General features: G+C 52.1%; 1 protein-coding gene across 2 annotated transcripts in view; it reads left to right on the forward strand.

The window, feature by feature from the left end:
• TRIM46 (tripartite motif containing 46) overlaps positions 1 to 25,152 on the forward strand; it is a 77,617-nt gene extending 52,465 nt beyond the window's left edge. The window contains exons 4-10 of one of the 2 annotated variants that reach the window (XM_073552364.1): positions 4,538 to 4,681; positions 9,044 to 9,139; positions 9,657 to 9,910; positions 10,181 to 10,302; positions 10,872 to 11,171; positions 20,563 to 20,860; positions 23,511 to 25,152. In XM_073552364.1, coding sequence (XP_073408465.1) covers positions 4,538 to 4,681; positions 9,044 to 9,139; positions 9,657 to 9,910; positions 10,181 to 10,302; positions 10,872 to 11,171; positions 20,563 to 20,860; positions 23,511 to 23,889 — 1,593 coding nt within the window. In that variant the 3' untranslated portion in view covers positions 23,890 to 25,152. The remainder of the gene's footprint in view (positions 1 to 4,537; positions 4,682 to 9,043; positions 9,140 to 9,656; positions 9,911 to 10,180; positions 10,303 to 10,871; positions 11,172 to 20,562; positions 20,861 to 23,510) is intronic. The other variant, XM_073552365.1, reaches the window with a different exon arrangement.
• The last annotated feature ends 2,246 nt before the right edge of the window (positions 25,153 to 27,398 follow it).

The following is a 27,398-nucleotide window of genomic DNA, read 5'->3' on the forward strand; positions in this document are numbered from 1 at the left end:
CGGGAAGACTGCGCGGGACATCGGAGGGTGAGAATAACAATATTTTTAATTTTTTTTAATTATTTTCCAGCTGATCGCTGGTCTCCCGCCTGTCACACGCAGCGATGCGTTCTGGCCAGCGGGAGATCAGCGACGAAAAAAATGTCCAGAGGTTTCTTGCAGCTATCAGCGATACCGGCAGGGGGGCCGGTCGCTGATCGCTGTCACACACAGCGATCTCGCTGGTGAGATCGCTGTTGTGTCACAAAAGTTGTGACTCAGCAGCGATCTCGCTAGCGAGATCGCTATGTGTGACGGGACCTTAAGACTCCCGAACAATCGTGAACAAGCCTTGTCCAGATTCAACTCTCTCCAGCGCACACTTCGCAACAAACCAGAGATGAAAGAACACATTGTCACCTTTATGAGCAAGATATTCCATAATAACCTTGCGGAGCCAGCGCCTCCCTTAAAGGAAAGCAAGGAGTGCTGGTACCTACCCTCATTCGGAGTATATCAGCCACGGAAACCTAAGCAAATTAGAGTTGTCTTTGATTCAAGCGCCAAACATCAAGGCATATCTCTCAACAATGTCCTCCTCATGGGTCCTAATCTTACAAACAACCTAGTAGGAGTGTTGATGAGGTTCCGGAAAGAGCCCATCGCCATCATCGCCGACACTGAACAGATGTTCCACAGTTTCATAGTCAGAGAGGACCATAGGAATTTCTTCAGGTTCCTGTGGTACAAGGACAATGACCCCAGCAAAGAGATGGTAGAGTACTGCATGAGGGTGCATGTATTCGGAAACACCCCTTCCCCCTGCAGTGTCAACCTATGGCCTGCGGAGATCTGCACAAGAAGGAGATACCAAATATGGAACAGATGCCAGAGACTTTGTAGAGAAAGACTTCTGTGTAGATGATGGACTAAAATCTCTACCCACAGAAGAAGCAACGATCGACCTACTCAAGAGGACCCAAGGAAAGCTGTACCAAGCTAAGCTTAGATTGCCCAAAATTGCTTCAAACAGCCTTGCTGTCATGAGAGCCTTTGATTCAAGTGACCACGCACCAGGATTCAAGGACATAGACCTGGGACCAGACTGTCCGCCTGTGCAGAGAAGCCTAGGCTTGAGGTGGAACTTGTCAGTTGACACCTTCAGTTTCCAAATCAACTGTGCAGACAAACCATTCCCTAAACGTGGTGTCCTATTAGTGGTGAACAGCTTATATGACCCTCTGGGATTCGTAGCACCAATAACCATACAAGGTAAATCTCTTCTGAGACAACTTTCCGAAACCGTCAGGGACTGGGATGCCCCACTCCCTCCTGATAAGGAACCAAAATGGGAAACCTGGAAGCAGTCCTTGTGTGCCTTGGATGAGATACACATACCGAGATGCTACGCCAGAACCTCCCTTGCTGCTATCACTAGGAATGAACTCCATGTGTTCTCAGAGGCATCCACAGAAGCCATTTCAGCTGTCGCCTACTTGAAGGTGATGGGACACGACAATCAAGATCAAGTTGGGTTCGTTTTCGGCAAGGCTAAGTTAGCTCCCAAGCCTGACCACACTATTCCCAGGATCGAACTCTGTGCGACCATGCTTGCAATAGAACTCGCAGACTTTATACAGCATGAGCTGGATACTAACATAGATGATGTACAATACTACAGTGACAGTAAGGTCTTAGGTTACATCTACAACCAAACTAGGTGCTTCTACGTGTACGTCAGTAACCGCATCGAGAGAATAAGGAGGTCTTCCAAGCCTGAACAATGGCACTATATCCCATCTGAACTTAATCCAGCTGACCATGCCACTAGACCTATGTCTATAAGTTCTTTTGCTAACTCTTCTTGGCTTTCAGGTCCTAAGTTTGTGTTGGAACAGAAAGGAAGTGAACGTGTCCAGGAAGTCTTCAGCATCCAGGATCCAGATGACAATCTAGAAGTCCGCTCCGAGGTCAGTTCTTTGGCCACGAACACTAAACCAACCTCCAGCCTTGGTTGCCAGAGCTTCGAACGCTTCTCCAATTGGATGAAACTGGTCAAGACTATAGCAAGGTTATTCCACATTGCGAGATCTTATCGCAACTCACGTGGAGATAAAGACTGTCATGGCTGGCACGTCTGCTTTAAATCACTACCAGTTGAGGACATTCCGGTAGGATGAACCATGTACAGAACACTGCCCTAGTACTTCGTTCATCGGATTACTGTTGGGTCTGAGACAGTTTGGCCTAGTGCGGCTTCTCCGATCCGAAGATGGGTATCTTTGGATTGTATCAGGAACTGTCTGTCATCTACCTCATTTTGAAGTTATTATTGCATTGCATGCATATTTGTGTTTGTTTTCTAGGTTAATGAACTTTATTTAGAAACAAAAACAAAAAATCAATATAGTGAAATCCCCTATGGAATTTCAGACGGGGAGTGTGCTGTTCCGTCTAAGTTATGCTTATATGGTTTGTATAATTGTCTTCCATTTGCTCTGCTGCCACCTGCTGTCTTTTTTCTGTATGGCAGCCTGCAGCTAATTAATTGTACATGCCTTTCACTGACGGTTCAGAGGTCATGTCTTCCCTTCCTGCTAGCAGCCATTATTAGTTTCACTTTCTCTGGGAGAGACATGCTTGTACCGAGCTGTGAAAGGCATCAGTTTTTGGACCACACTTCGTTGCTCACACCATGTTGTTAACACTCTGCATTTCTAGAGAACCTATTGTATTACCAATCATACGCTGTATGTCCAGATTTCCAATTAAACAAGTCTGGACTTCACAATCCCTGGTGTGCATTATCTCTCCGGACGCTGAGCAACATGGTCCTGTCTGCCCTGCATTGAGGAAACGAAGGTAGGACCTCTCCCAGCCCCTAGTCACCAGCCACATCTTCATTCGCCTCATGCGGGGACAGAACACCAACTGCTCCCTGTGCAGATTCCTGTGGTCCCCACTGCTCCTAGTACAGATCCTTGTTGTCCCCACTGCTTCCAGTACAGATCCCTGTGGTCCCTACTGCTTCCAGTACAGATCCCTGCAGTCTCCACTGCTCCTAGTACAGATCCCTACTGTCCCCACTGCTCCTAGTACAGATCCCTGCAGTCCCCACTGCTCCCAGTACAGATCCCTGCGGTCTCCACTGCTCCCAGTACAGATCCGTGCAGTCCCCACTGCTCCTGGTATAGATCCCTGCGGTCCCCAATGCTCCTAGTACAGATCCCTGCGGTCCCCACTGCTCCCGGTACAGATCCCTTTGGTATAGTTTCCCCTGGTCCCTTCTTTAGGAGCTTCAGTATAAGGCTGTTACATGGTACAGTGATGTGGAAACTCTGATGGGGAGACACTTGCGACTCTTACTGATGGTGACACTCTGTAATCAATCTCCCAGAAATGACATGGGTGTTGTATGGTTGAAAACGTACAAGCCTAAATAAGGGTCTGTATTCCCCCCATGTATGTCCTTGTGTGTGAACAGTGATGAAACCATGCCATCAACATTTCGTCACCACCTCTTGAAAAATGGAAGACAATATAAGTCCATTAATTCTTTGTCTTGAATATTCAATAATTCATGTTTCCACCAATGCATATAAGGATATCAATTGATATGATTGAAAAGTCTAACTTGACGTTTCCACCATTTCAATCCTTCGACTTCATGGAATTATAAATCCTCAACTAATGCCGGCCATGGGGATAAGCCTCAATCTAAGGGTGCAAAATATTAGACGTAAATGAAAAAAAAAGAAAAAATGACAACAAATAAAAGGGAAAAAGAACATTATATAATTTTTTTTTTTTAATTATTTTTTCATGATAGGCTTTTTTATTATGCGCATTGGTGTCAGCGTAATCATTGTATTACACTGGTTTTAAAGATTTTTTCAATTATATGTAGCTGATAAAAATGCACTGACACGCATGCCAATTACTATGATACTATATGCCTTGGACCCATGTGCTTTTACTAGGGTCATACGTCCTTTCTTTCTGATTCTTTGAGCTATATTTGTATTATGTATGTATAAATATTTAATAAAGTTTTTTTGATATTTTTTACAATCTGTGTATTGAACTCCAAGTTTTGGTTTTTTTGATGGAGAGACTCTGACAGGGAGACTCTGACTGACGAGGAGACTCTGACTGATGGAGAGACTCTGACAGGGAGACTCTGACTGACGAGGAGACTCTGACTGATGGAGAGACTCTGACAGGGAGACTCTGACTGACGAGGAGACTCTGACTGATGGGGAGACTCTGACAGGGAGACTCTGACTGACGAGGAGACTCTGACTGATGGAGAGACTCTGACAGGGAGACTCTGACTGACGAGGAGACTCTGACTGATGGAGAGACTCTGACAGGGAGACTCTGACTGACGAGGAGACTCTGACTGATGGAGAGACTCTGACAGGGAGACTCTGACTGACGAGGAGACTCTGACTGATGGGGAGACTATTATTGACGGGGAGGCCGTGACTGATGGGGAGGTCCTGTGACCCTGACTGATAACCCAAGAGGAGACCCTGATTTGTTCCTCTCTTTGCAGGGCCTGATGTGTCCAGACCACAAGGAGGAGGTGATGCTGTACTGTAAGACGTGTCAGCGGTTGGTGTGTCAGATCTGCCGAGTGAGGCGGACACACAGCGGACACAAGATCACTCCCATTATCAGCGCCTACCAGGCTTTAAAGGTGAGTTGACTACGTGTAGTGTGAATATAGTCCTGGGCGTGTCACTGCCGAGCATATAGTGTTACACTTAGCGACGCACCAGCGATCCCGACAGCGATACGACCTGGTAAGGATCGCTGGTGCATCGCTAAGATGTCGCTAGTAAGCTGCCAAATAGTCAAATTTACCCAACGACGCAGCAGCGACCTCGGCGGGATCGCTGGTGCGTCGCTTAGTGTCACACAGCAGCGATTCTGATGACTCCCGCCTGCGTCCACGATTTCTGAGTCGCTAACGAGGTCGCTCGTCGGTGTCAAACACAATGATGCGCGCTGGCCAGCGGGACACCAGCGATCAAAAAATTGCCCAGGACATTAGAGCATGATCCGCGACATCGCAGCAGGGGCCTGGTCACTGCTTAGTGTCACACGTAACGCGATCGCTGGCAAGATCGCTATTGCGTCACAAAATCGGTGACGCATCAGCAAACTCGCTAGCGATCTCGCTTAGTGTGAAGTACCCCTTAGAGGTCTGTGTTCAGCAGCAGGTAGTGGTGCACTCTGACCACAGAGCTCTCCAGCAGTACTGTGTTATACAGATAACCAGCAGAGGGAGACACAACCCATACATAGATAAATACAGAGCAGATATGTCGAAACACCCCTGAAAAATCCCATGCTTTTGACATGTAAATAATCGTATCAAGAAAAATAATTTCTGAACCTTTTCCACCTTTATCTTCTCCTAGGATCTATACAGTTTATTTAGAAACAAACTGTTTTTCTTTTTCCACCAGAAAAAAAATGTCAATCAACAGAAATATGATTGCATAAATCTGCACATCCATACGCTAATACTTTATTGCAGTCCCCTGTGACTTTCTGGCAGCATTCTGTCTTTTTGAGTTGGGCACATCTAGAAATGGCGATCCTTGCCGGCTCCTCCTTGCAGCAGCTCCTGTGTGCAGCGCCCTCTTCAGGTCATCACAGATTGTCCCTCGGGTTCAGGTCTTGTCTCGACCGTTCCAGAACTTCCATCTTCTCCTGGTGAATCTGTACTTTTTGGGGATTTGGAGGTCGCTTAAGCCGGAAGGTTCTGATGTGAAATTGTCTGATAAAAAACTGTAGACATAGTGAACATAATTATAAGAAAAATAAAATAAAAAAAGGGTGGTGTTGTAAGGCCCTAATATAGGGATCCCTACAAACATCCAAGGAGATGCCATGTAAACCAGAGGATAGGCATAGAGGGCATTATAGGCTATTGGCAAAAATGTAATTTTATCACATTATGCATCATGAATGGCATTGAGGGGGGTGGAGGTGAGCGGCAGACATACTGTAGAAAAGTAAAGCAGGCATTTTATTGCATGATCTCTCATAAGTGGTATGGCATTGGGGGTGGTAAAGGTAAGCAGCAGGCATAGAAAAATAAGGCAGGGACAGTATATTGTGTACTGACCTCAATAGGAGTTTCAAGGTGGGAAGTAAAGAGAGTATTTTCAAAGTCCCAGTTAGGGGCTGTGGAAGAAAATATAGGTGATGAGAAAGGAAGGATAAAGGAGGGCAGAGGCGCCAAGGAGTGCTAATGTACTGACCTGGTAACATGTGGACGGCGTGGAAGCGCGGTGTTATAAGTATGGACCCAGCATGGCGCGGTGTATATATGTTCAGAATCACTTAAAGGCTAGGGGGAGATGCAGGACGCTGGCGTCATAGTGCCAGTGTGAGGCTTGTGACGCATAGGGAGGATGTAGCCAGGTGGAGCATGCGCTGTGGAGGGTCAGGGCAGGAGGGAACCAGGGCGCCTGCGCAGCTATGTAGTGTGCATGTAAGCAGAGAGCGCAATAGCTCTAGGTAGCGCCTGCGCAGTAAGAGGAGAGACTTGGCAGAGGGAAGAGGGAGCTGGACAGACAATAGAAGGAAAATGGGTTCAGAAAGATAACAGGAAGAGGGAATTTAAGAAGATGAGGTGAATAAGAAAAGAGGAAGGAGAGAGGGATGTAATGAAGTGTATGAAAAATGGTTATGTCGGCAAGTAGAAGAATAAGAATCAAAAAGAAAAAAAGGGAAAAAGAAAAAGTAAGGAAAAGGAAAAAATAAAATAAAGTTGGTAGAGTGAATAAAAAAATATAAAAAGAAAATGAAGAACAAAAGGATGAAATATAGAAACAAAGATGAATAAATAAAAAATAAAAGAAGGGGGAAAAAAAGGGGATAAAAATTGAAAAAAAACAGAAAATAAAAAAAATTAAAAAAACTGAAAAAAGAAATGGAACTAAAGTGAATGGGACAAAGTGGAGAGAACAAAAATGAATAAAAAGTGGAAAAATACAAAATAGAAAATATAATAATGAAAAATAAAATTAAAACCCCAGATCCTTTTTCACTAATTTGAATTCCCAAATCACATCTTTTATATGGGGAAAGCTAGGCCCAAACTTAAGCTATCCACTTTGCAGAGGCCCAAGAAGGGATGGAGGGGCAGCATTACCCGATTTCTTTCTGTATGATCTGTCTGGGCAGGCCAAAGCCATAAGCACATGGATGCCCGGCGGTCACCTACCTAATTCTGAAAACCATTTACTTCATGCCGCACAAACTAGTTGCCCGTTGGTATTTTTGTAAATGAGGAAAACAAATGTCTCACGACTGCTGCCCCTGCTTCGTCTGGCATGATCAATGTGGAAACAGATCAAAAAAGTGGTTGGATTTGCAGATATTGTGGCTGAGATGCCCCTGTGGAATAATGGCTATCTCCCGATGCTACTTGAACATCCATCTGCCGAGTTTTGGGCTCAGTATAGTGTCTTTACGATAGGCGATCTGTATGATCGTGGAACTTTGATCTTTTTTGAACAATTACAGATTACTCGCAATGTCCTGAGGTCCCAGTTCTTTCGTTATTTATAACTAAGGTCGGCTTTTCAGTCACACATGAGATGTATGGGTATGGATAGCACTATCTCGTCTCTACCTTTGATAGGGATCCTTAAATCACAGGGCCCCCAGGGTCTCAACTCTTCTCTGTATACGTATATGCTGTCAGTGGGGACAGAATCTACCATAGACTCCGTTAGGAAGAAATGGGAAAGGCTCATCCCAGATACACAGGAAGAGGAATGGGAAGAAATTCTAGAGTCATTGATCGGAGTATCTCCATCTGTTAACAACAGGATGATACAATTATATATTATGAACCATTCATATTTGACTCCAACTCGACTTTTTAAGATGGGCCGATACCAATCATCGGAATGTTTGAGATGTCATTCCGTAGATGCAGATTTTATCCATATGATTTGGAGTTGTCCTATCGTTGCACAATATTGGAGGGAGGTGACATCACTATTGACATCTCTGGTACAAGATCCTGTTCCCCTTGAGCCGCTGGTTTGTTTATTTGGAGTATGGGACGAGGAGACATGGGGTCAATATGTTGGAATTTTCCTAAGGGAGACACTATTTATGGCAAGGAAGGTTCTGGCGTTGCGATGGAAGGGGGGTTCATCTCCTTCTCTTGGATCCTGAGTCAATTTAGTGAATTCAGTTATCCCATATGAACGTACGTTGTATCAGAACAGAGGATTCCCAGGTAAATTCGAAAAGATTTGGGAGAGGTGGAATTCCTCTCACCTCACTCTGTAGAGTGGAGATGTCACATAGTGAACAACTAAGTGTGTGGAAGTAGGCTGCGGAGTAGTTTTTGTTCTTGTAGATGTAGGTATGGTTTAGTAGTCAGGTAGATCTCATCACTGGAATAATAACACAAGGCCACTGTGATTTAATGCATATTATGTTTTGCTTTATTTGTATGCAACTGGTTTTTACATTTTGCTGTACATTTTAATGCAGTGTGAAATATATGTGTATTTATTTTATGCTTAACATTATATACCAGTATGTATGCAGTACACTTGTTTATGGTTCAATAATCGAATTTTAAAAAAAAATTAAATAAAATAAAAAGAGAATAAAATAAAAAGAGAAAAATAAAAAATAATAAAAAGTAAAAAAATAAAGGGTTTTTATGAAAAAGGTTTTGTAAAAAAATCAGGGATACTCACCCATGAGGGGGAGGGGAGAAATTAGTGGAGCTGAAAAATAAAGGTCGACTGATTCTGAGCACAACCGAAATTATAGGAGGGTGCTCAAACTTATGCAACCACATTATTGTAGTTTATTTTTATGTTCCCCTAAAAAAGATTTCAATTTGTCTATCACTGGATTTGTACAGATTATAGAGACAGTAAAGGTGGAAGAAGTTCTGCAGTGTTTCTTTTTGTAGGATTATTTACATGATAAAGACCTGACATTTTATAGGGGTGTGTAGACTTTCTTATATATATAATTGCTGTGTTTGTATAATTCACATGTGTTGTAGGATAAGCTGGGTAAGACGCTGGCGTACATCTTGGGCAGTCAGCACCTTGTGCAGGGACAGATCAGTGAGCTGGAGGAGAGCATGAAGCAGACGGAGGTGAGAGGACCCAGCTCACAAGCCTCCTCACTGGTCACTCTATAGCCCCACCCTTTCTAACTATAACCCCGCCCCTTCTAACCATAACCCCACCTCTTCTATCAATAGCCACACCCATTCTAACCATAACCCATCCCCTTCTAAGCATAACACTTCCCCTTCTAACCATAGCCCCGCCCCTTCTAACCATAGCCCCACCCCTTCTAACCATAACCCCACCCCTTCTGACCATAACTCTGCCCTTTCTAACCATAGCCTCACCCATTCTAACCGTAACCCACCCCTTCTGACCATAACTCTGCCCCTTTTAACCATAGCCTCACCCATTCTAACCATAGCCCTGCCCCTTCAAACCATAACCCCACCACTTCTAACCATAACTCTGCCCATCACCTCTAACATGACACTATCTCCTGCCTCCTCATTCGTCCTCCTTCCAGATTTTTCATGTCCTCATGCTCCACCCTTTCATCACCCACTAACTCCATCCCCTCATGACCCAGAATCCTCTCCACAGTTGCATGGAGCCAAAGCTCAGGAGGAGGTGGTGCAACTGGTCGGGGCCCTACGCTCTGCACTAGATGAGAAACAGGCAGCGCTAACGCGGGACATCACAGAGCGACAGCGGGAGCGGCGCTGCCTTCTGGAGGCCCAGGTGTGGGAGCGCCAGACCCTGCTGGAAAACTCCGGCCTGGTGAGCTATGCCCACGAGGTGATGAAGGAGACCGAGCAGCCCTGTTTTGTCCTGGCAGCCAAGCAGTTGCATGAGCGGTATGTACCTCGGGGTGGGGCAGAGTGATTACAAATGGGTGGGTGTAGTGCAGGGCATCTAAGGAACAGGGCAGGGTGATTACCAAGGGGCTGGATGTGCAGGTAACATCGAGGGTGGGGCAGAGTGATTGCTGAAGGGTTGGGTGTAGTGCAAGACATCTCGGGGGTGGTGTAGAGTGATTACCGAGGGGGTGGGCATAGTGCAGGGCACCTCTGTGGTGGGTGTTGCAACACAGAGGACATGTCAGTAACTATCTCATTCCTTGCCAGGATTGCCCGAGCTCTAGAATCCATCCAGAGTTTCCGCCCCGCAGCCTGTGCCCCTTTGCCACCCATCAAACTGGACGTGAGCCGCGAGTTGAAGCTGCTGACAGAGCTGAACTTTGTCAGAGGTAAACGCCCTATTTGACGTGGCATCTGCTGGGTCATCCCCCTCCATAACCACCCCCTGCCTCCAGAGGATAATCCTGAGCAGCGCCTGGGCAGGGTCATCTCTGCCGCATGTGCTGGATGTTAACGCTTTGTCATTCACTTCCATTCATTTGAAGGTGTCACCGCGCGGAACTTCCATGTCTGTTCTCCCTGGTGATAGTGGGGAGCTGGAGACTTCCCGGAGGGCCCCCGCCCGCCTGTCCATGGCCCTCCTCACACCCACATGTCCCTCTCTCTGTTTATAGGGCTCTCAGGGTGATGTCCAGTCCAGGAGATAGCAGAGGCAAGTGACCACCCCAATCTCCTGCCCTCACCTCCCCCTTACTGCTGCCAGTCTCCGTCCTGTGCGGGGGGGGGGGGGATAACTTCCATCCTCTTCCTTCATCCTTCCATCCTCCTGCTCGATCTCTGGTCTACCCTTTCGGGGGTCTTTCTTCCCTCTTTTAGCATGGAATGCTCCCTGCATCCCTCCTGTTGTTCCTCTTGCCTCTGCACTCTTTTTCACTGAATGTCGCTACTTCTACTGCAGCTCCACATGCGCCGGTCATTGACACGCAGCGGACGTACGCCTATGACCAGATTTACCTGAGCTGGCGACTCCCACAGGACTCTGCCCCCGCCTGGCACTACACGATAGAGTACCGGAAGATCGACCCGAAACACAAGACCCTAAAGCTGTGGCAGCGACGGGAGGAGGTGTGGAGCCTCAGCACCGTGTTGGAGGGTCCAGATATTGCCAGCGTGTACGTGCTGCGGGTGCGTGGCTACAACAAGGCGGGATACGGGGAGTACAGCGAGGACATCTATCTGCACACCCCCCCTGCGCCAGGTATGTGTCCTCTGGGGAGGCTCGTCACTTCTGGATCTGTGACAGGGAAGGGCTGCATTGCTTTTAATGTCTTTCACAGTTGATGATCCGCTGTAATGATGACATCGGCCGTAAATCCGTCCGTAATCACTGCTGGGCTAGTAAAGTCCTAGCCAGTCAGAATTAGTGTACAGGCCCAGAGAGCATGTCCCGCCCAGTGTCCGGCCCCAGGGTGCGCGCGTCGTCCAGTGTGCGGCACCAGGGTGCATGCCTTGTCCAGTGTGTGGCCCCAGCGAGCGCGCCTCGTCCAGTATATGGCCCAAGGGACCATGTTTCATTCAGTGTGCGGCCCCAGAGAGTGTGTTATCTGCTGTGCAGACCCAGGGAGTGTGTCTTGTCCAGCATGCGGCCCCAGGGAGCACACCTCGTCCAGAATGCGGCTCCAGAGAGCGCGCCGCGTCTAGTATGCGGCCTCAGGGAGCGTGTTTCATCCGGTATGTGGCCCCAAGTAGCACGCTCGTATGGTGTGCGGCCCCAGGGAGTGCCTCGCCTGGTGTGCATCCCCAGGGGGAGCGCCTCTGGGTCAACCTCCCAGGGCTGTGGGGTACTCGGTACCGGGCCGGTATCAGTGGGATGTGTCACAGCAGCGGGGACCCGATCCGTGGCCCTGGGCGCCCAAGTAATGGGGGAATGTAATGGTTTGAATGAATAGTTTGTGACGCCACCTGTGGTGTTCGGCAAGTGAGATGTTATGCCGACGCTGCATGCAGATCCTGGGGCTGGAAGTGTGTTGCAGCCAAGATGGTGAAGCTCCGCATAGGTGGAGCTGTAGCCCCAGGGCAGTGTAGATGTGGGGGAAGAGGAGAGGCACAAGCGGTGTAGAAGCTGGTACCCAGATGTAGCGGGGCTGGATGCGTTGGCTTAAGAATGAATGGAGGACACCAGGGCTTGCAGTTCCAAAGCTTTACTCACAGTCTGTAGCACACACAGGTGCCTGCCTCTGTGCCGTGTCCTCCGGGTCAGGGACTCAGTCAACCTCCAGGCAAGATGGATTGCTCCCTTCCAACGCTCCGCCAACATGTGCCTTTCTGAACGTCTCCACGATAGCGCCTTTAAATGTTAAGTACTCCCAGTACTGAGTTACACTGGAGTGCCTCCTGACAGATGTACCCAAGAACTCTACTTCTACGGCAGACAGCTGTAGCCTGCTTCGGGGACTCTCTACTCCTGAGTCCCGGCTCACTATCCAAGTTGCTGTTGTGCCCCCAAGTCTTAGATGGGAATAGTGCATTTACAGCCCACTACTCCACCGGTGTCTGCTGCAGAACCATTAGTGTCCATACAACCTCGGGGACCAGGCCCCGGCCTTGCGCTTAGAGCTTCTAGGCAGGGTTCTTCCTCTAACCCACGTCCTCTCTGTTCCCTTTTACTCCTTCGTTCCGTTCTAATCTCTCTCTTATGGAAGATCAGGTTTCAGTTCAATGTCTTTCTCCTTCTTTCCTTTCCCGTGCCAGCAGACCCAGGTCACTCAGGTCTGCTGCAGCACCTCCTTCCTCCATCCCTCTCTCAGGGATCTTCTTTCCTCACTCCTCTCTGAGTGGCTTCCTCTCCTAGACCGACCTGTAATTCTAAACCTTCGTGCTCTTTTATGTTTTCTCAACTCCACCTGCCTCCCAGCACGTTTCGTGTTCCAAGCAGGGACCAAAGGTGCTCTGCTACTCTCTAAGCAAGGAGCCGCAATGTGGCTTTGCTGAACTACCCTGTTGTGTGGGGTGCGAGTGTTGGAGCGTGGTCAGGAGCCTCCAACTTACCTGGATGGTGGGGCACCACACCTCAGGAGGAGGTGCAGTACCTCTGTGGCGACTGAGCCTCAGGGGCGCCACATCCCCCCCGTTAAACACAGCACGTCCGCGGGCTGCAAGTTAAACAGAGTTAACAATACAGGAACATACAAATTTTTGTAATGCTGAATAAACATGTCTTATACTAAACTTCCCAATGTGGGAGGCACTCATTCTTGAACGTTGCAAACAATTCTTAATTAACTAAAATCTTTAGTGCACATTTTCTACTTTCTTTTAACTCTGAGTGACAACCGTGGTGTCTGGTTCATCACCTACATTTACAATTCTTTATTCTTTATTCAAATCTCTCATCTCTCTATCAAAACATTCCTAATTCTATATAAAAGCCATTTCTTAGTTACCAATACTCTTATAAGACACATCATTATCAAATACTTCACATTAAAACTTTCAACAATTCTTATAAGTGCTGGACACCACTCCCAGCCGAGATCTCTTGCAGTGTCCTTTGATTGGAGTCATACTCCAGATGAGGTAGACCTTATCTTCGCAAAGTGTCCATGTAAAACCAAGAGTGGGCACCTAAAGAGGTGCAACTATTTACAATAGCAGTTCTGGACCATTCAGCGATCATGATCTCTGTAGTTCAAATGGAGAGGCTGCCAACAAAACAGGGCAACACTGGAAAAACCAAAACTAAAACAGAATAGAAAGCAAAGCACAACTGTGCAAATACCCTCCTGGGTAACGAGAGTTATTTCAAGAAGCATCTTGACTAATGGTTATCCCCTCCTGGGGTTTCTGAACACTGGTTCTCTGGGCTGCTGTTTCCAGTGGAGATGCTTTGGGTATCTTCATCCTGTTGCTGGTTGCTTGCTATGTGCATGTATTCCCTCTCTTCAGGGATGAGATTGACAGCTCCCTGTGCGGATAGTGTGGTAGCCGATGGGTCTGCTACTTCGGGTTCTGCAGGGTTTGCAGCCCATATCTCTGCTGTCAGCAATTCGGCCAGAGTTGTAGCGGGTACCGATAGGTGTTATTCTGCGATTGCAGGTGGTACCACCGCGAGTGATACTACAGACGGTTGTTGCAGGTATGAGGCAATTCGGGTGCCACCACATGATGTCGGCGCGATCACTGGACCGTTTCTGTCTGTGGGCACGACTCCTAATACCAGGATCATGGTAGAGGCGGTTATCATACCTGCTACCTCCCGGTGATGTTCCGGCTCCTGCGGAGGCACTGGATGGCGAATGATGGCAGCCGCAAACCCCGGGGTTGTCTGTCGTACGGCCGGTAGCTGTATCCGTCCCGACTCAGGACCAGGACAGGCCTGTAGGAGCCTGCGCGGCCGCGCCAGGTTCAGGCCAGGACTCTGCTCCTGTCCCACAGCCTCCGAGACTCTCATGTACCTTCTCCCGGCAGACTGCATCCAGTGACAGCACCGGCCTGGAGGCAGCGGCGGGCGTTGTAAAGGGTGTAGAAGCGGCAGTATGCTCCGCGAGTGCTGCCTGGGGGAGGGTTGCTTCCCCCCGCCATTTTATTCTGGCCTCCGCGCTCCTTCCATCATGGCGTTCTGGCGTTCTTCTTCCTGTCTCGGCCCCTTTCCCGCCACTGGCTTCTGCCCCTCCTTCTTGGGGCGGCGTCTTCTTCCAGCGCCTCCATACCAAGCCAGTATACGAACCCCTCGGGGGGTGGGCCATGTTGCTGTCACATAGTAATTCAGGCAGGGGAGGCCAAAGACCATTCGCGGTCTTTTCCTAGGACCTCCCATATCGTCACACCCTTCTTCTCCACGCCAGTGGCCATTTTTAATGTTCATTTTACAGTCTATTAAATTGGGTCTTCTGCACATTCTCAAATGTTTTAAGTCCAACAAATCCTAGGCACACAGAACCCGATGGCTCGTCATCCTGTTCGTGACGCCAAGTTGGGTCGCCCTCCCAGGGCTGTGGGGTACTCGGTACCGGGCCGGTATCAGCGGGATGTGTCACAGCAGCGGGGACCCGGTCCGTGGCCCTGGGCGCCCAAGTAATGGGGGAATGTAATGGTTTGAATGAATAGTTCGTGACACCACCTGTGGTGTTTGGCAAGTGAGATGTTAGGCCGACGCTGCATGCAGATCCTCTGGGGCTGGTGGTGTGTTGCAGCCAAGATGGTGAAGCTCCCCACAGGTGGAGCTGTAGCCCCAGGGCAGTGTAGATGTGGGGGAAGAGGAGAGGCACAAGCGGTGTAGAAGCTGGTACCCAGATGTAGCGGGGCTGGATGCGTTGGCTTAAGAATGAATGGAGGACACCAGGGCTTGCAGTTCCAAAGCTTTACTCACAGTCTGTAGCACACACAGGTGCCTGCCTCCGTGCCGTGTCCTCCGGGTCAGGGACTCAGTCAACCTCCAGGCAAGATGGAATGCTCCCTTCCAATGCTCCGCCAACATGTGCCTTTCTGAACGTCTCCTCTATAGCGCCTTTAAGTGTGAAGTACTCCCAGTACTGAGTTACACTGGAGTGCCTCCTGTCAGATGTACCCAAGAACTCTACTTCTACGGCAGACAGCTGTAGCCTGCTTCGGGGACTCTCTACTCCTGAGTCCCGGCTCACTATCCGAGTTGCTGTTGTGCCCCCAAGTCTTAGATGGGAGTAGTGCATTTACAGCCCACTACTCCACCGGTGTCTGCTGCAGAACCATTAGTGTCCATACAACCTCGGGGACCGGGCCCCGGCCTTGCGCTTAGAACTTCTAGGCAGGGTTCTTCCTCTAACCCACGTCCTCTCTGTTCCCTTTTACTCCTTCGTTCCGTTCTAATCGCTCTCTCTTATGGAAGATCAGGTTTCAGTTCAATGTCTTTCTCCTTCTTTCCTTTCCCGTGCCAGCAGACCCAGGTCACTCAGGTCTGCTGCAGCACCTCCTTCCTCCATCCCTCTCTCAGGGATCTTCTTTCCTCACTCCTCTCTGAGTGGCTTCCTCTCCTAGGCTGACCTGTAATTCTAACCCTTCCCGCTCTTTTATGTTTTCTCAACTCCACCCGCCTCCCAGCACGTTTCGTGTTCCAAGCAGGGAACCACCAAAGGTGCTCTGCTACTCTCTAAGCAAGGAGCCGCAATGTGGCTTTGCTGAACTACCCTGTTGTGTGGGGTGCGAGTGTTGGAGCGTGGTCAGGAGCCTCCAACTTACCTGGATGGTGGGGCACCACACCTCAGGAGGAGGTGCAGTACCTCTGTGGTGACTGAGCCTCAGGGGTGCCACACCTCATCTGGTGTGCAACCCCAGAGAGCGTGTCTCCTCCAGCGTGCGGCCCCAGGGAGCACATCTCGTCCAGTGTGTGACCACAGAGAACGCTCCTCGTCCGACATGCAGCCCCAGGGAGCGCGCCTCATCTTGTGTGCAGCCCCACACAAGCCTCATCTGGTATGCGACCCTAGAGAGCATGTCTCGTCCAGCTGGCGGCCCCAGTGAGCATGTCTCGTACAAGTATACAGTCCCAGATAGCGCGCCTTGTCCGGTGTGTGGTCCCAGAGAGCACGCCTCATCCGGTGTCCATCCCCAGGGAGAGTGCCTCGTCCGGTGTGCGGCCCCAGGGAGCGTGCCTCGTCTGGTGTGTGGACTCACAGAGCACGCCTCGTCCGGTGTGCGGCCCCAGGGAGCGTGCATCGTCCAGTGTGCATCCCCAGGGAGCACACCTTGTCCAGTATGTGGCCCCAGGGAGCGTGTCTCATCCATTATTCAGCCCCAGAGAGCATGTGTCATACAGTGTGCGGCCCCAGGGAGCACGTCTCGTACGGTGTGCGACCCCAGAGTGCATGCCTCATCCAATATGCAGCCACAGGGAGCGCTTCGTCTGGTGTGCGACCCCAAAGAGCGTCTCGTGCTGTCCCAGGGAGCATTTCTCGTCCAGTATGCGGCCGCAGAGAGCGTGCCTCGTCCAATTTTCATCCCCAGGGAGTGTGCCTCGTCTTGTGTGCGGCCCCAGGGAGCGCATCGTCCAGTATGCGGCCCCAGAGAGCTCTCCTCGTCTGATGTGCAGCCCCAGGGAGAGCACCTTGTTTTGTGTGCGGCCCCAGGAAGCACCTCGTCTGGTGTGCGGCCCTGGGGGGGAGTGCTTCGTCTGGTGTGTGACCCCAGACAGCATGTCTCATCCAGCGGGCGGCCCCAGGGAGTATGCTTCGTCGAGTATACGACCCCAAACTGTGCGTCTCGTACAATATGCGGCACCGGAGAGCGTGTCTTGTATAGTGTGCAGCCTGCCCCAGAGTGTGTATTTTCTGCTGTGCGGACCCAGGAGTGTGTCTCATCCAGCGTGCAGCCCCAGGGAGCATGTGTCGTACAGTGTGTGGCTCCAGGGAGCGCCTTGTCTGGTGTGGGGCCCCAGGGAGTGCCTCGTCTGGTGTGCGGCCCCATGGAGCACCTCATCTGGTGTCTGGCCCCATGGAGCGCCTCATCTGGTGTGCGTGTAGGGAAGGTGACCTGACGGACGGACGGACTAGTCAGAGTGAAGAAGGAAAGGTTTGCACAGTGTAGGTAGGTGTCAGTTATTACAGTGGGGAAACAGCTAGGAAAGTGTAGTGGACGTGCAGTACCTTGGGTTGACCATTAGATGGCAGGGAGGAGTGTGAGCAAAGGACTTGACAACAGCTTAGGGCTTTAGAAACCGTTGGTCATGGGGGGCGGGGTTACAGTGACAGGGGACCGGGAGAGCTATAAATACTGAGGGAGGGTTCCAGAAGGTTCCAGTCCCCAGGGGGAGCTCCAGTGACAGGAGGACTGCGACAGTCTGTGCGCTGTGAGGAGAATCTAAACCAGGGGGACTGAGGAGAGAGAACGTCAGGGGGGTGGTCCTGACAGGAAGAACCGCAGAAGGGACGAGGCACTGGGTGTGAGACACCGTATTTGACACGACGACTGATCAGAGGAAGCGCTGTTGTTTTAAGGGCCTAAGGCGGCCACAGTGACGGACCTGTCAGGAGCGTCGACGAGTGAAGAGGGGACGGTGTGTGCATACACGTCCCCCAGTGTAACGTGCGGTATGTAAGAAGCGGCCCTGGAAACGGAGGGCCGTGAGGTAAAGGAAGTGCGGTGTGCTTCTGGGGCCATCAGGCGGACGGCAAGTGAGAAATAAACTTGGACTTGTTGCACCCAGAATCTGCCTCCATCGTGTCTCTGTTTTTATCTTTGCGCGGTAAGAAGAAGGACCACCCCCCAGGTCGGCCCCCCAACCCTACATGCGGTCCCATAGAGCGCCTCGTCTGGTGTGCCGCCCCCTGGAGCGCCTTGTCTGGTGTGCCGTCCCAGAGAGCGTGTCTCCCCCAGCGTACAGCCCCAGGGAGCACATCTCGTCCAGTATGTGGCCCCAGAGAGCGTGCCTTGTCCGATGTGAAGCCCCATGGAGTGTGCCTCATCTTGTGTGCGGACCTAAGGAGCGCCTCTTCTGGTATGCAACCCTAGAGAGCATGTCTCGGCCAGTATGCGGCCCCAGGGAGCGTGCCTCGTCCAATTTGCGGCCTAGGGAGCGTGTCTTGTTCGGTGTGCGGCCCCAGGGAGCAGACCTCATCCAGTATGCGGCCACAGGGAGCATGTGTCATACAGTGTGCAGCGCCAGGGAGCACGCCTCTTCCAGTATACGACTCCAGACAGTGCGTCTCGTCCAGTATGCGGCCCCAGGAAGCGTGTCTTTTCCATTGTTCGGCCCCAGGGAGCGCCTAATCTGGTGTGCGGCCTCAGGGAGCACTTCTTGTCCAGTATGCAGCACATGGGAGCACGCCTCGCCCGATGTTCAGCCCCAAGGAGTGCGCCTCGTCTGGTGTGCAACTCCAGAAAGCGTGTCTCATCCATCATGCAGCTCCAGGGAGTGCCTCGTCCGGTATGCGGCCTCATGGAGTGCCTTGTCCAGTGTGCAACCTCAGAGAGCGCGCCTTGTTCCGTGTGTGGCTTCAGAGAGTGAGCCTCACCCTCTGTGCGGCCCCAGGGAGCACGCCTCGTCCACTGAGCGATGAGTGGCTCCAGGGAGCGCGCCTTATCCATTGAGTGGCACCAGAGACCATGCCATGTCCAGTGTGCGGCCCCACGGAGTGCGCCTCATCCGGTGAGCAGCTTCAGAGAGCGCGCCCTGTCTGGTGTGAGGCTCTATAGAACGTGCCTTGTCTAATGTGCGGCCCCAGGGAGCATTCCTCGTCCACTGTGCGGCTCCAGGGAGCACTCCTCGTCCAGTGTGTGGCCCAAGGGAGCGCACCTCTTCCGGCATGTGGCCCTCGACACTTCATCCGGTGTGAGGCTAGACAGCTCACCTCGTCCACTGTGCGTTCCCAGAGAGCACGCCTTGTCTGGCATGATGCTCTATAGAGCGTGCCTCGTCCAGTGCAGTTTGCGACCCTAGGGAACATGCCTTGTCCAGTGCGCTGTGTGGCCCCAAGGAGTGTGTAGCCCTAGAGAGTGTGCCTCATCCGGTGTGTGGCCTCAGAGAGTGCGCCTCGTCTGGTGTGTGGCTACAGAGAGGGTGCCTCACCCTGTGTGCTGCCCCTGGGAGCACGCCTCGCCCCCTGAGCGGTGAGCGGCTTCAGGGAGCGCACTTTATCCAGTGAGTGGCACCAGAGACCATGCCCTGTCCAGTGTGCGGCCCCAGTTAGTGTCCTGTCCAGAGTGCGACCCCAGGGAGTGCATCTCATCCAGTATGCAGCTTCAGAGAGTGTGCCCTGTCTGGTGTGTGGCCCTAGAGAGCGCGCCCTGTCCAGAGTGCTGCTGCAGAGAGCATGCCTTGTCCAGTGTATGGCCCCAGTGAGTGTTCCTCGCCCAGTGTGCAGTTGCAGGGATCACTCCTCTTCTGCTGTGAGGCTCTAGAGAGCGCACCTCGTCCGGTGTGTGTGGCCCCAGTGAGCATTCTTCATCCAGTGTGCACTCGCAGGGATCACTCCTCATCTGGTATGAGGCTCTAGAGAGCATTCCTCGTCCAGTGTGTGGCTCCAGGAAGAGCGCCTCAACCAGTGTACGGCCCCAGGGAGAGCGCCTCGTCCAGTGTGCGGCCCCAGGAAGCGTGTCTTGTCCGGCGCGTGGCCCTAGACAGCGCTGTTCGTCCGGTGTGAGGCTAGAAAGTTTGCCTCGTCCAGTGTGTGTTCCCAAGAAGCACGCCTCGTTCGATATGAGGCTCTAGAGATCGTGTCTCGTCCAGTGCAGTGTGCGATCCTAGGGAGCATGCCTCGTCCAGTGCAGTGTGCGGCCCCAGGGAGCTTGCGGCCCTAGAAAGCGTGCCTCATCCGGTGTGCGGCCTCAGAGAGTGTGCCTTGTCTGGTGAGCAGTTTCAGGGAGCCCGCCTTATCCAGTGAGCGGCCCCAGGGACAAAGCCCTATCCAGTGTGCAGCCCCAGTGAGAACGCCCTGTTCAGAGTGTGACCCAAGGGAGTGCGCCTTATTCGGTGTGTGACCTCAGACAGCGCTCCCCGTCTGGTGAGTGGCCCCAGGGAACGTTCCTCGTCCAGTGTGTGGCCCCAGGGAGCGTTCCTCGTCAAGCATGCGGCCTTAGGGAGCGTTCCTCGTCCGGTGTGCGGCCCCAGGAAGCGCGCCTCATCCAGTGTACGATCACTTGTTGTCATTATCTCATGGATTGTCGTTTTCTCTCCCTAGTGCTGAACTTCTACCTGGACAGTAGTTGTGGATTTCCACGTGATCGGCTGGTTGTCAGTAAGGATCGCAGGGCAGTGCGCAGTGTACCGGGGGTGCCCATGCTATTTGCTGCAGAGCGATTAATGACAAGCTGCCACGTGTCCATGGAGCTGGTTCTCGGAGATGTGGCCGTCACACAGGGGCGATATTACTGGGAATGTTCTGTGGACCCCAGCTCTTACGTGGTCAAAGTAGGCGTGGGACAAGAGAGTAAACTGCAAGAGCTATTCCAGATGCCCCAGGATGTGGTCAGTCCCAGGTAAGACAGGTCTGGGGGAAGGGAACCCTGATTTGTGTCCTACCTGTGGTGGGACCTGTTGTTGTGCATCCTGTGCTGCTGCGGTGAGGGCTGTCTGTGGAGGTCCTGTGTTGCTGCAGTGGGGGGCTGTCTGTGGACGACTGGACGTCCTGTGTTGCAGCAGTGGGGGGGGCTGTCTGTGGGCATCCTGTGTTGCAGCAGTGGGGGGCTGTCTGTGGGCGTCCTGTGTTGCAGCAGTGGGGGGCTGTCTGTGGGCGTCCTGTGTTGCTGCAGTGGGGGGCTGTCTGTGCGCGTCCTGTGTTGCAGCAGTGTGGGGCTGTCTGTGGGCGTCCTGTGTTGCAGCAGTGGGGGGCTGTCTGTGGACGTCCTGTGTTGCTGCAGTGGGGGGCTGTCTATGGGCGTCCTGTGTTGCTACAGTGAGTGGCTGTCTATGGGCGTCCTGTGTTGCTGCAGTGGGGGGCTGTCTGTGGGCGTCCTGTGTTGCTGCAGTGGGGGGCTGTCTGTGGACGTCCTGTGTTGCTGCAGTGGGGGGCTGTCTGTGGGCGTCCTGTGCTGTTACGGTGAAAGCTGTCTGTGTGTGTCCTGTGCCGTTGCGGTGGGAAATGTTTGTGAGCGTCCTGTGCTGCTGCGGGGAGGGGTATCTGTGGGCGTGCTGTGCTACTGTGGTGTGGGCTGTCTGTGGACGTTTTTCTGCAGTGGTGGCATCTGTGGGTGTACTGTGCTGCTGTAGTGGGGGTTGTCTGTGTGCATCCTCTGCTGCTGCGGTGAGGACTGTCTGTGAGCTTCCTGTACTGCTGCGGTGAGGGCTGTCTGTGAGCTTCCTGTACTGCTGCGGTGAGGACTGTCTGTGAGCTTCCTGTACTGCTGCGGTGAGGGCTGTCTGTGAGCTTCCTGTACTGCTGCGGTGAGGACTGTCTGTGAGCTTCCTGTACTGCTGCGGTGAGGGCTGTCTGTGAGCTTCTTGTACTGCTGCGGTGAGGACTGTCTGTGAGCTTCCTGTACTGCTGCGGTGAGGGCTGTCTGTGAGCTTCTTGTACTGCTGCGGTGAGGGCTGTCTGTGAGCTTCCTGTACTGCTGCGGTGAGGGCTGTCTGTGAGCTTCCTGTACTGCTGTGGTGAGGGCTGTCTGTGAGCTTCCTGTACTGCTGCGGTGAGGGCTGTCTGTGAGCTTCCTGTACTGCTGTGGTGAGGGCTGTCTGTGAGCTTCCTGTACTGCTGCGGTGTGAGCTGTCTGTGAGCTTCCTGTACTGCTGCGGTGAGGACTGTCTGTGAGCTTCCTGTACTGCTGCGGTGAGGACTGTCTGTGAGCTTCCTGTACTGCTGCGGTGAGGACTGTCTGTTAGCTTCCTGTACTGCTGTGTTGAGGGCTGTCTGTGAGCTTCATGTACTGCTGCAGTGTGAGCTATCTGTGAGCTTCCTGTACTGCTGTGGTGAGGGCTGTCTGTGATCTTCCTGTACTGCTGCGGTGAGGGCTGTCTGTGAGCTTCCTGTACTGCTGCGGTGAGGACAGTCTGTGAGCTTCCTGTACTGCTGCGGTGAGGACTGTCTGTGAGCTTCCTGTACTGCTGCGGTGAGGACAGTCTGTGAGCTTCCTGTACTGCTGTGGTGAGGGCTGTCTGTGAGCTTCCTGTACTGCTGCGGTGAGGGCTGTCTGTGATCTTCCTGTACTGCTGCGGTGAGGGCTGTCTGTGATCTTCCTGTACTGCTGCGGTGAGGACTGTCTGTGAGCTTCCTGTACTGCTGTGGTGAGGACTGTCTGTGAGCTTCCTGTACTGCTGCGGTGAGGACTGTCTGTGAGCTTCCTGTACTGCTGCGGTGAGGACTGTCTGTGAGCTTCCTGTACTGCTGCGGTGAGGGCTGTCTGTGAGCTTCCTGTACTGCTGCGGTGAGGGCTGTCTGTGAGCTTCCTGTACTGCTGCGGTGAGGGCTGTCTGTGAGCTTCCTGTACTGCTGCGGTGAGGCCTGTCTGTGAGCTTCCTGTACTGCTGCGGTGAGGACTGTCTGTGAGCTTCCTGTACTGCTGTGGTGAGGACTGTCTGTGAGCTTCCTGTACTGCTGCGGTGAGGACTATCTGTGAGCTTCCTGTACTGCTGCGGTGAGGACTGTCTGTGAGCTTCCTGTACTGCTGCGGTGAGGACTGTCTGTGAGCTTCCTGTACTGCTGCGGTGAGGACGTCTGTGGGCATCCTGTGCTGCTGCAGTGTGAGTTGTCTGTGGGCATCCTGTGCTGTTGCTGTGGGGGCTGTCTGTGGGCGTCCAATGCTATTGCCGTGAGGTCTGTCTGTGGATGTTCTTTTCTGCTGCAGTGAGGGCTGTCTGTAGATGTCCTGTGCTGCTGCGGTGAGGGCTGTCTGAGGGCGTTCTGTGTTGCTGCGGTGGTGGGGGCTGTCAGTGTGCATGTTGTGCTGCGTTAATACCGGTTAGTGTTCAGCTCTCCTCTCTTCTGTCTCCAGTAGAGTATTTGTGGGTGTCCTGTGTTCATTGTGTTGGCATCCTGTGTTGCTGCGGTGGGGGCTGTCTGTGGTCGTCCTGTGTTACTGAGGTGGGGGATGTTTCTGGGCATCCTGTGCTGCGGTGGTGGGGACTGTGAGTGTGCATGTTGTGCTGCATTGATACCAATTAGTGTTCAGCTTTCCTCTCTTCTGTCTCCAGTAGGTATGATCCGGACAGTGGCCATGACTCAGGGGCAGAAGATGCGACCATGGACACTTCTCCGTCCTTCTGTTTCCTGACCATTGGGATGGGGAAAATCCTGCAGTCTCATGGCACCACCCCTACATCCCGAGACCCATCAGGCTGCACCGTTCCTCTACCCCCGCGGCTAGGTGTCTGCTTGGACTATGAGAAGGGCTGCGTGGGGTTCTTTGATGCTGTTTCTCACCGTAGTCTGTGGGAGGGCAGCGTGGATTGCTCCAACCCCGTGTGTCCAGCATTCTGTTTTATTGGAGGGGGCGCTCTTCAGTTACAGGAGCTGGTGTCCATTAAACACGAGCGCAGGGTGACTATCGGAGGGTTCACCAAAGCAGAATGAAGGGGTGCACAACATTGTGTCTGTGGCCAGGCCTGGACAGAGCGGAACGAGGGTGCACACTACAGTGACGCTATAGCTGGGCTGGGGTATAGCGGAACAAGGGTGCGCACCACAATTCAGCTGTAGCCGGGCTTGGACATGGTGGACTGAGGGTGGGGACCACAGTGCTGGACATGTCAGAACGAGTGAGCGCACCACTACTGCTGTAGCCGGGCCTGGACATGTCAGAATGAGTGTGCGCACCACAGGTCGGCTGTAGTGGAGCTGGGACATTGCGGAACAAGGGTGCACACCACAGAAGCTATGGCCTGGATTGGACAAATATGTGGCCCCTGTGGCCAGTGTCCTTGTCTCTTCATTCTTTTTCCATTCGGGCTGGACCCACCGTCTTCCCCGCACCCTCCTGTCCATGCACACATGCCACTTTTTATGCACTTTTCTGTCTGTGGAGGCTGATCTCCCGTCTTACCTTTTTCTACACGTGGATGGACCTCAGAAAACAAATCTTGATGTGCACAGAACAAGCATGAACACGTGCATGTACATAGAAACAGCGGGGCCCCTGCATGCTCCTGTCTGCGAACGGGTTAACCAGCCCTCCATCCCCCAGGTTAACCCTTCACAAGCAAATGAAAGTGTTCGAAGGAGATGGTGCACCCGCTGATGGCGCACCCACTAATACAGAGGGGTGATGGCACACTCGTTGATTGAGGGAGTGATGGAGCACTCGCTGAACGTGGGGGGTGATGGAGCACCCGCTGATCGGGGAAGTGATGGTACACCTGCTGATCGTGGTGATGATGGCGCATCGACTGATCGCGGGTGTGTGATAGCGCACTTGCTGACTGGGAGGGTGGTAGTGTACCCGCTGATTGGGGGGGATGATGATGCACTCACTGATCGGAGGGGATGTTGCACCCACTGATGGCGGGGATGGCGCACTCGCTGATCGGAGGGGGGCAAGGCGCACCCGCTGATCGGGGGGCGGTGGCCCACCCGCTGATTGGGAGTTAGCACCTGCTGATTGGTGGGGAGTGTTGGCACACCTGCTGATTGAAAGGGGGGAGGATGACGCACCCGCTGATTCAGAGGGGTGTAATGGTCTACCTGCTGATTGGTGGGGAGTGATGGCGCATCCACCCACTGATGGGGAGGAGTGGTGCATCCGCTGATTGGGGAGTGATGTTCCCGCTGATGGCACACTCACTGAATGTCAGAGAGGCACAACATTCACTAAATATTTAATAAAGAGGTTCTGCAGCATCCTGGTTATTCCCTGCACCAGTTTGGAGCCCTTGGGCATGGGGCAGGCAGTGTCACACTTTCAGCTAGGCATTTTAGGCATGCAGTGGGTTATGTGTCATCAGCCACTCCTAGGATTAGGGCGATGACGGTGTAATAAAGAGGGATAATCCAACACCAGGAAACAATTTTCCACCTCTGTGAGTAATCACTATTGTATGTAAATCCTCCCAACTGGAGCATAGCGATAGCCACCCCTGCCCAGGACAAGTACAAAAAGTCACCCACTGTACACTGGGGGGCCTCCGACATCCATCCCGGTTTCCACTCTGTATGCATCATATATGCTCCAGTGACGTCTTGTGACCTTGGACTGCACCGTCCACCGTGGTTGTCTGCAACTGTGACCCTTGAAGGAATCCTCAAAAGTAATTTAATGGGTGTTGGGTCCTCTGAGGTGCTGAATTCCCAGGACTCATTATTAGTGGCCTTAGAGACCACAATAAACACTCTATGGTGGCCATAGCCTCTCAAAAATATAGGGGCCCCAGCATCTCAAGGGGGCCAAGAAACACAAAGAGAAAAAGTTCGTTGGAGCCTGAGGTCACTATTTGTGGTTGTTGAGCCCCCTCTTGTGCTAGCTTCGCATGGATTACTATTTGTGGGTGTAAAGCTTTCGGAAGTGCTGTCCCCAAGAGTCGCCATTTTTGTTTTTTTACACCCCACAACCCCCTGAAATGATGGTTTTCTAGTGGTCACTATTGGTGGATTTTCTTTGGGCCCACTGAGGTGCTAGTCCCCAATGGGTCCCTAACACCCAGAAACAGAGACCTCTGAGGAACAAGCATTTGAGGCCCCCAACATCCACTAATGGGATCTCTGAAGTATTGGGTCCCCAGGGGTCACTATTAGTAGGTGTTAGTGACCCCATAGGACCCAACATCCTCTAAGACCCACCAATAGTCACCCTGGTGAAGCAAGCACCTGAGGCTCCAACACCCACTAATTAGGCATTTGAAGTCCTTGGTGTGTACAGAGGGTCAGTGAGTGCTCTCGTCCACTGGCCCGAGACCACATGGACCAGGGCTCATCCCACTGAACGCCTGCTCTCCTTTCCCATACAACTCAGGCAACACAGGGTGAGGGTAAAACTGTGGCAAGAATTTATTGAATCACCAACACACAATAACACATAGTACAGTCCCAGCAAATACACAAGATGGTGCAAATTAGAGTCTCATTCTTCCCCTGACTCGCTGGGATTAGAGCAGCTGTTACTTCGGGGCTTCCAGGGTAGACCACCCCCAACTGTTGCTCCCCACTTTTGCTGAGCAACCACAGACAGAAGGTAACAAGCTTAGGTAGCTAGGGAAGAATACAGCCGCACTCAAGAAGAGTGATGCTCTGTGGTGATTTTGTTTGTACATATAATAAATATAGACGCTTTTTGCAAATATCAGTTCTTGAGTGCGGCAGTATTCTTCCCTGTTTACTATTTTGGATTTTTTCCAAGTTCAGCCTGCACCTCCTTATTCTTCAGAGTTTACTTGAAGCTTAGGTAGCTGACAGTCCATTGTGGCACGTGGCATGGTGACCTCATTGTCCCAACCTGGATTCTCCAAACGTCTTTGAGGGCTCAATGATGGTCAGTGGATTCCTCCAGCCAGTGAAGTGGTCCCTTAAGCTGACGTCCTGAATAATCGAGCTGGGAACAGAGGCATATCCTCCTTTTATAGTTCACAACTGTCCTTCAGGCATCATCCGCAGGGCAGGGGGAGGTGGGATGAGAATAACTCATTGTTTGAGTTTGGGAACCGGTCACCAGGAATAATGATGTTAGCCTGCAGATATGCGGTTAATCTGCAGGCTACAGTGTTATGCTGCCCGGCGCCTGCACGCAGCCAAATGCAGCGGTTAGAAAATTATCTTTATTCTCTCTGCCAGCATTCGATATTCAGTCATGGAGACGGTGAGTATACAGAGCGGCCACTGTAACCACTTCCCCAGCCCTGACTGACACTGGCTATACATTGCAGCCAGCTAGCAGTCAGGACTGGGGGCGCGCGGTTACAGCGGCCACTCTGTATACTCGGAGCGTGACTGAACCAACGCCGCTCCTCATGACTGAAACCAAATGCTGGCGGGAAGAATAAAGATCGGTTTCTACACGCTGCATAGGGCTGAGTGCAGGCCCCGGGCAGCATAATAACACTGGTAATCTGCAGATTAACTCCATAACTGCAGGTTAACAGCATTATTCCTGGTGA

The sequence above is a fragment of the Dendrobates tinctorius genome, unplaced genomic scaffold (assembly GCF_039654945.1).
Source record: "Dendrobates tinctorius isolate UK_male_01 unplaced genomic scaffold, ASM3965494v1 ptg000189l, whole genome shotgun sequence".
NCBI lineage: Eukaryota > Metazoa > Chordata > Amphibia > Anura > Dendrobatidae > Dendrobates > Dendrobates tinctorius.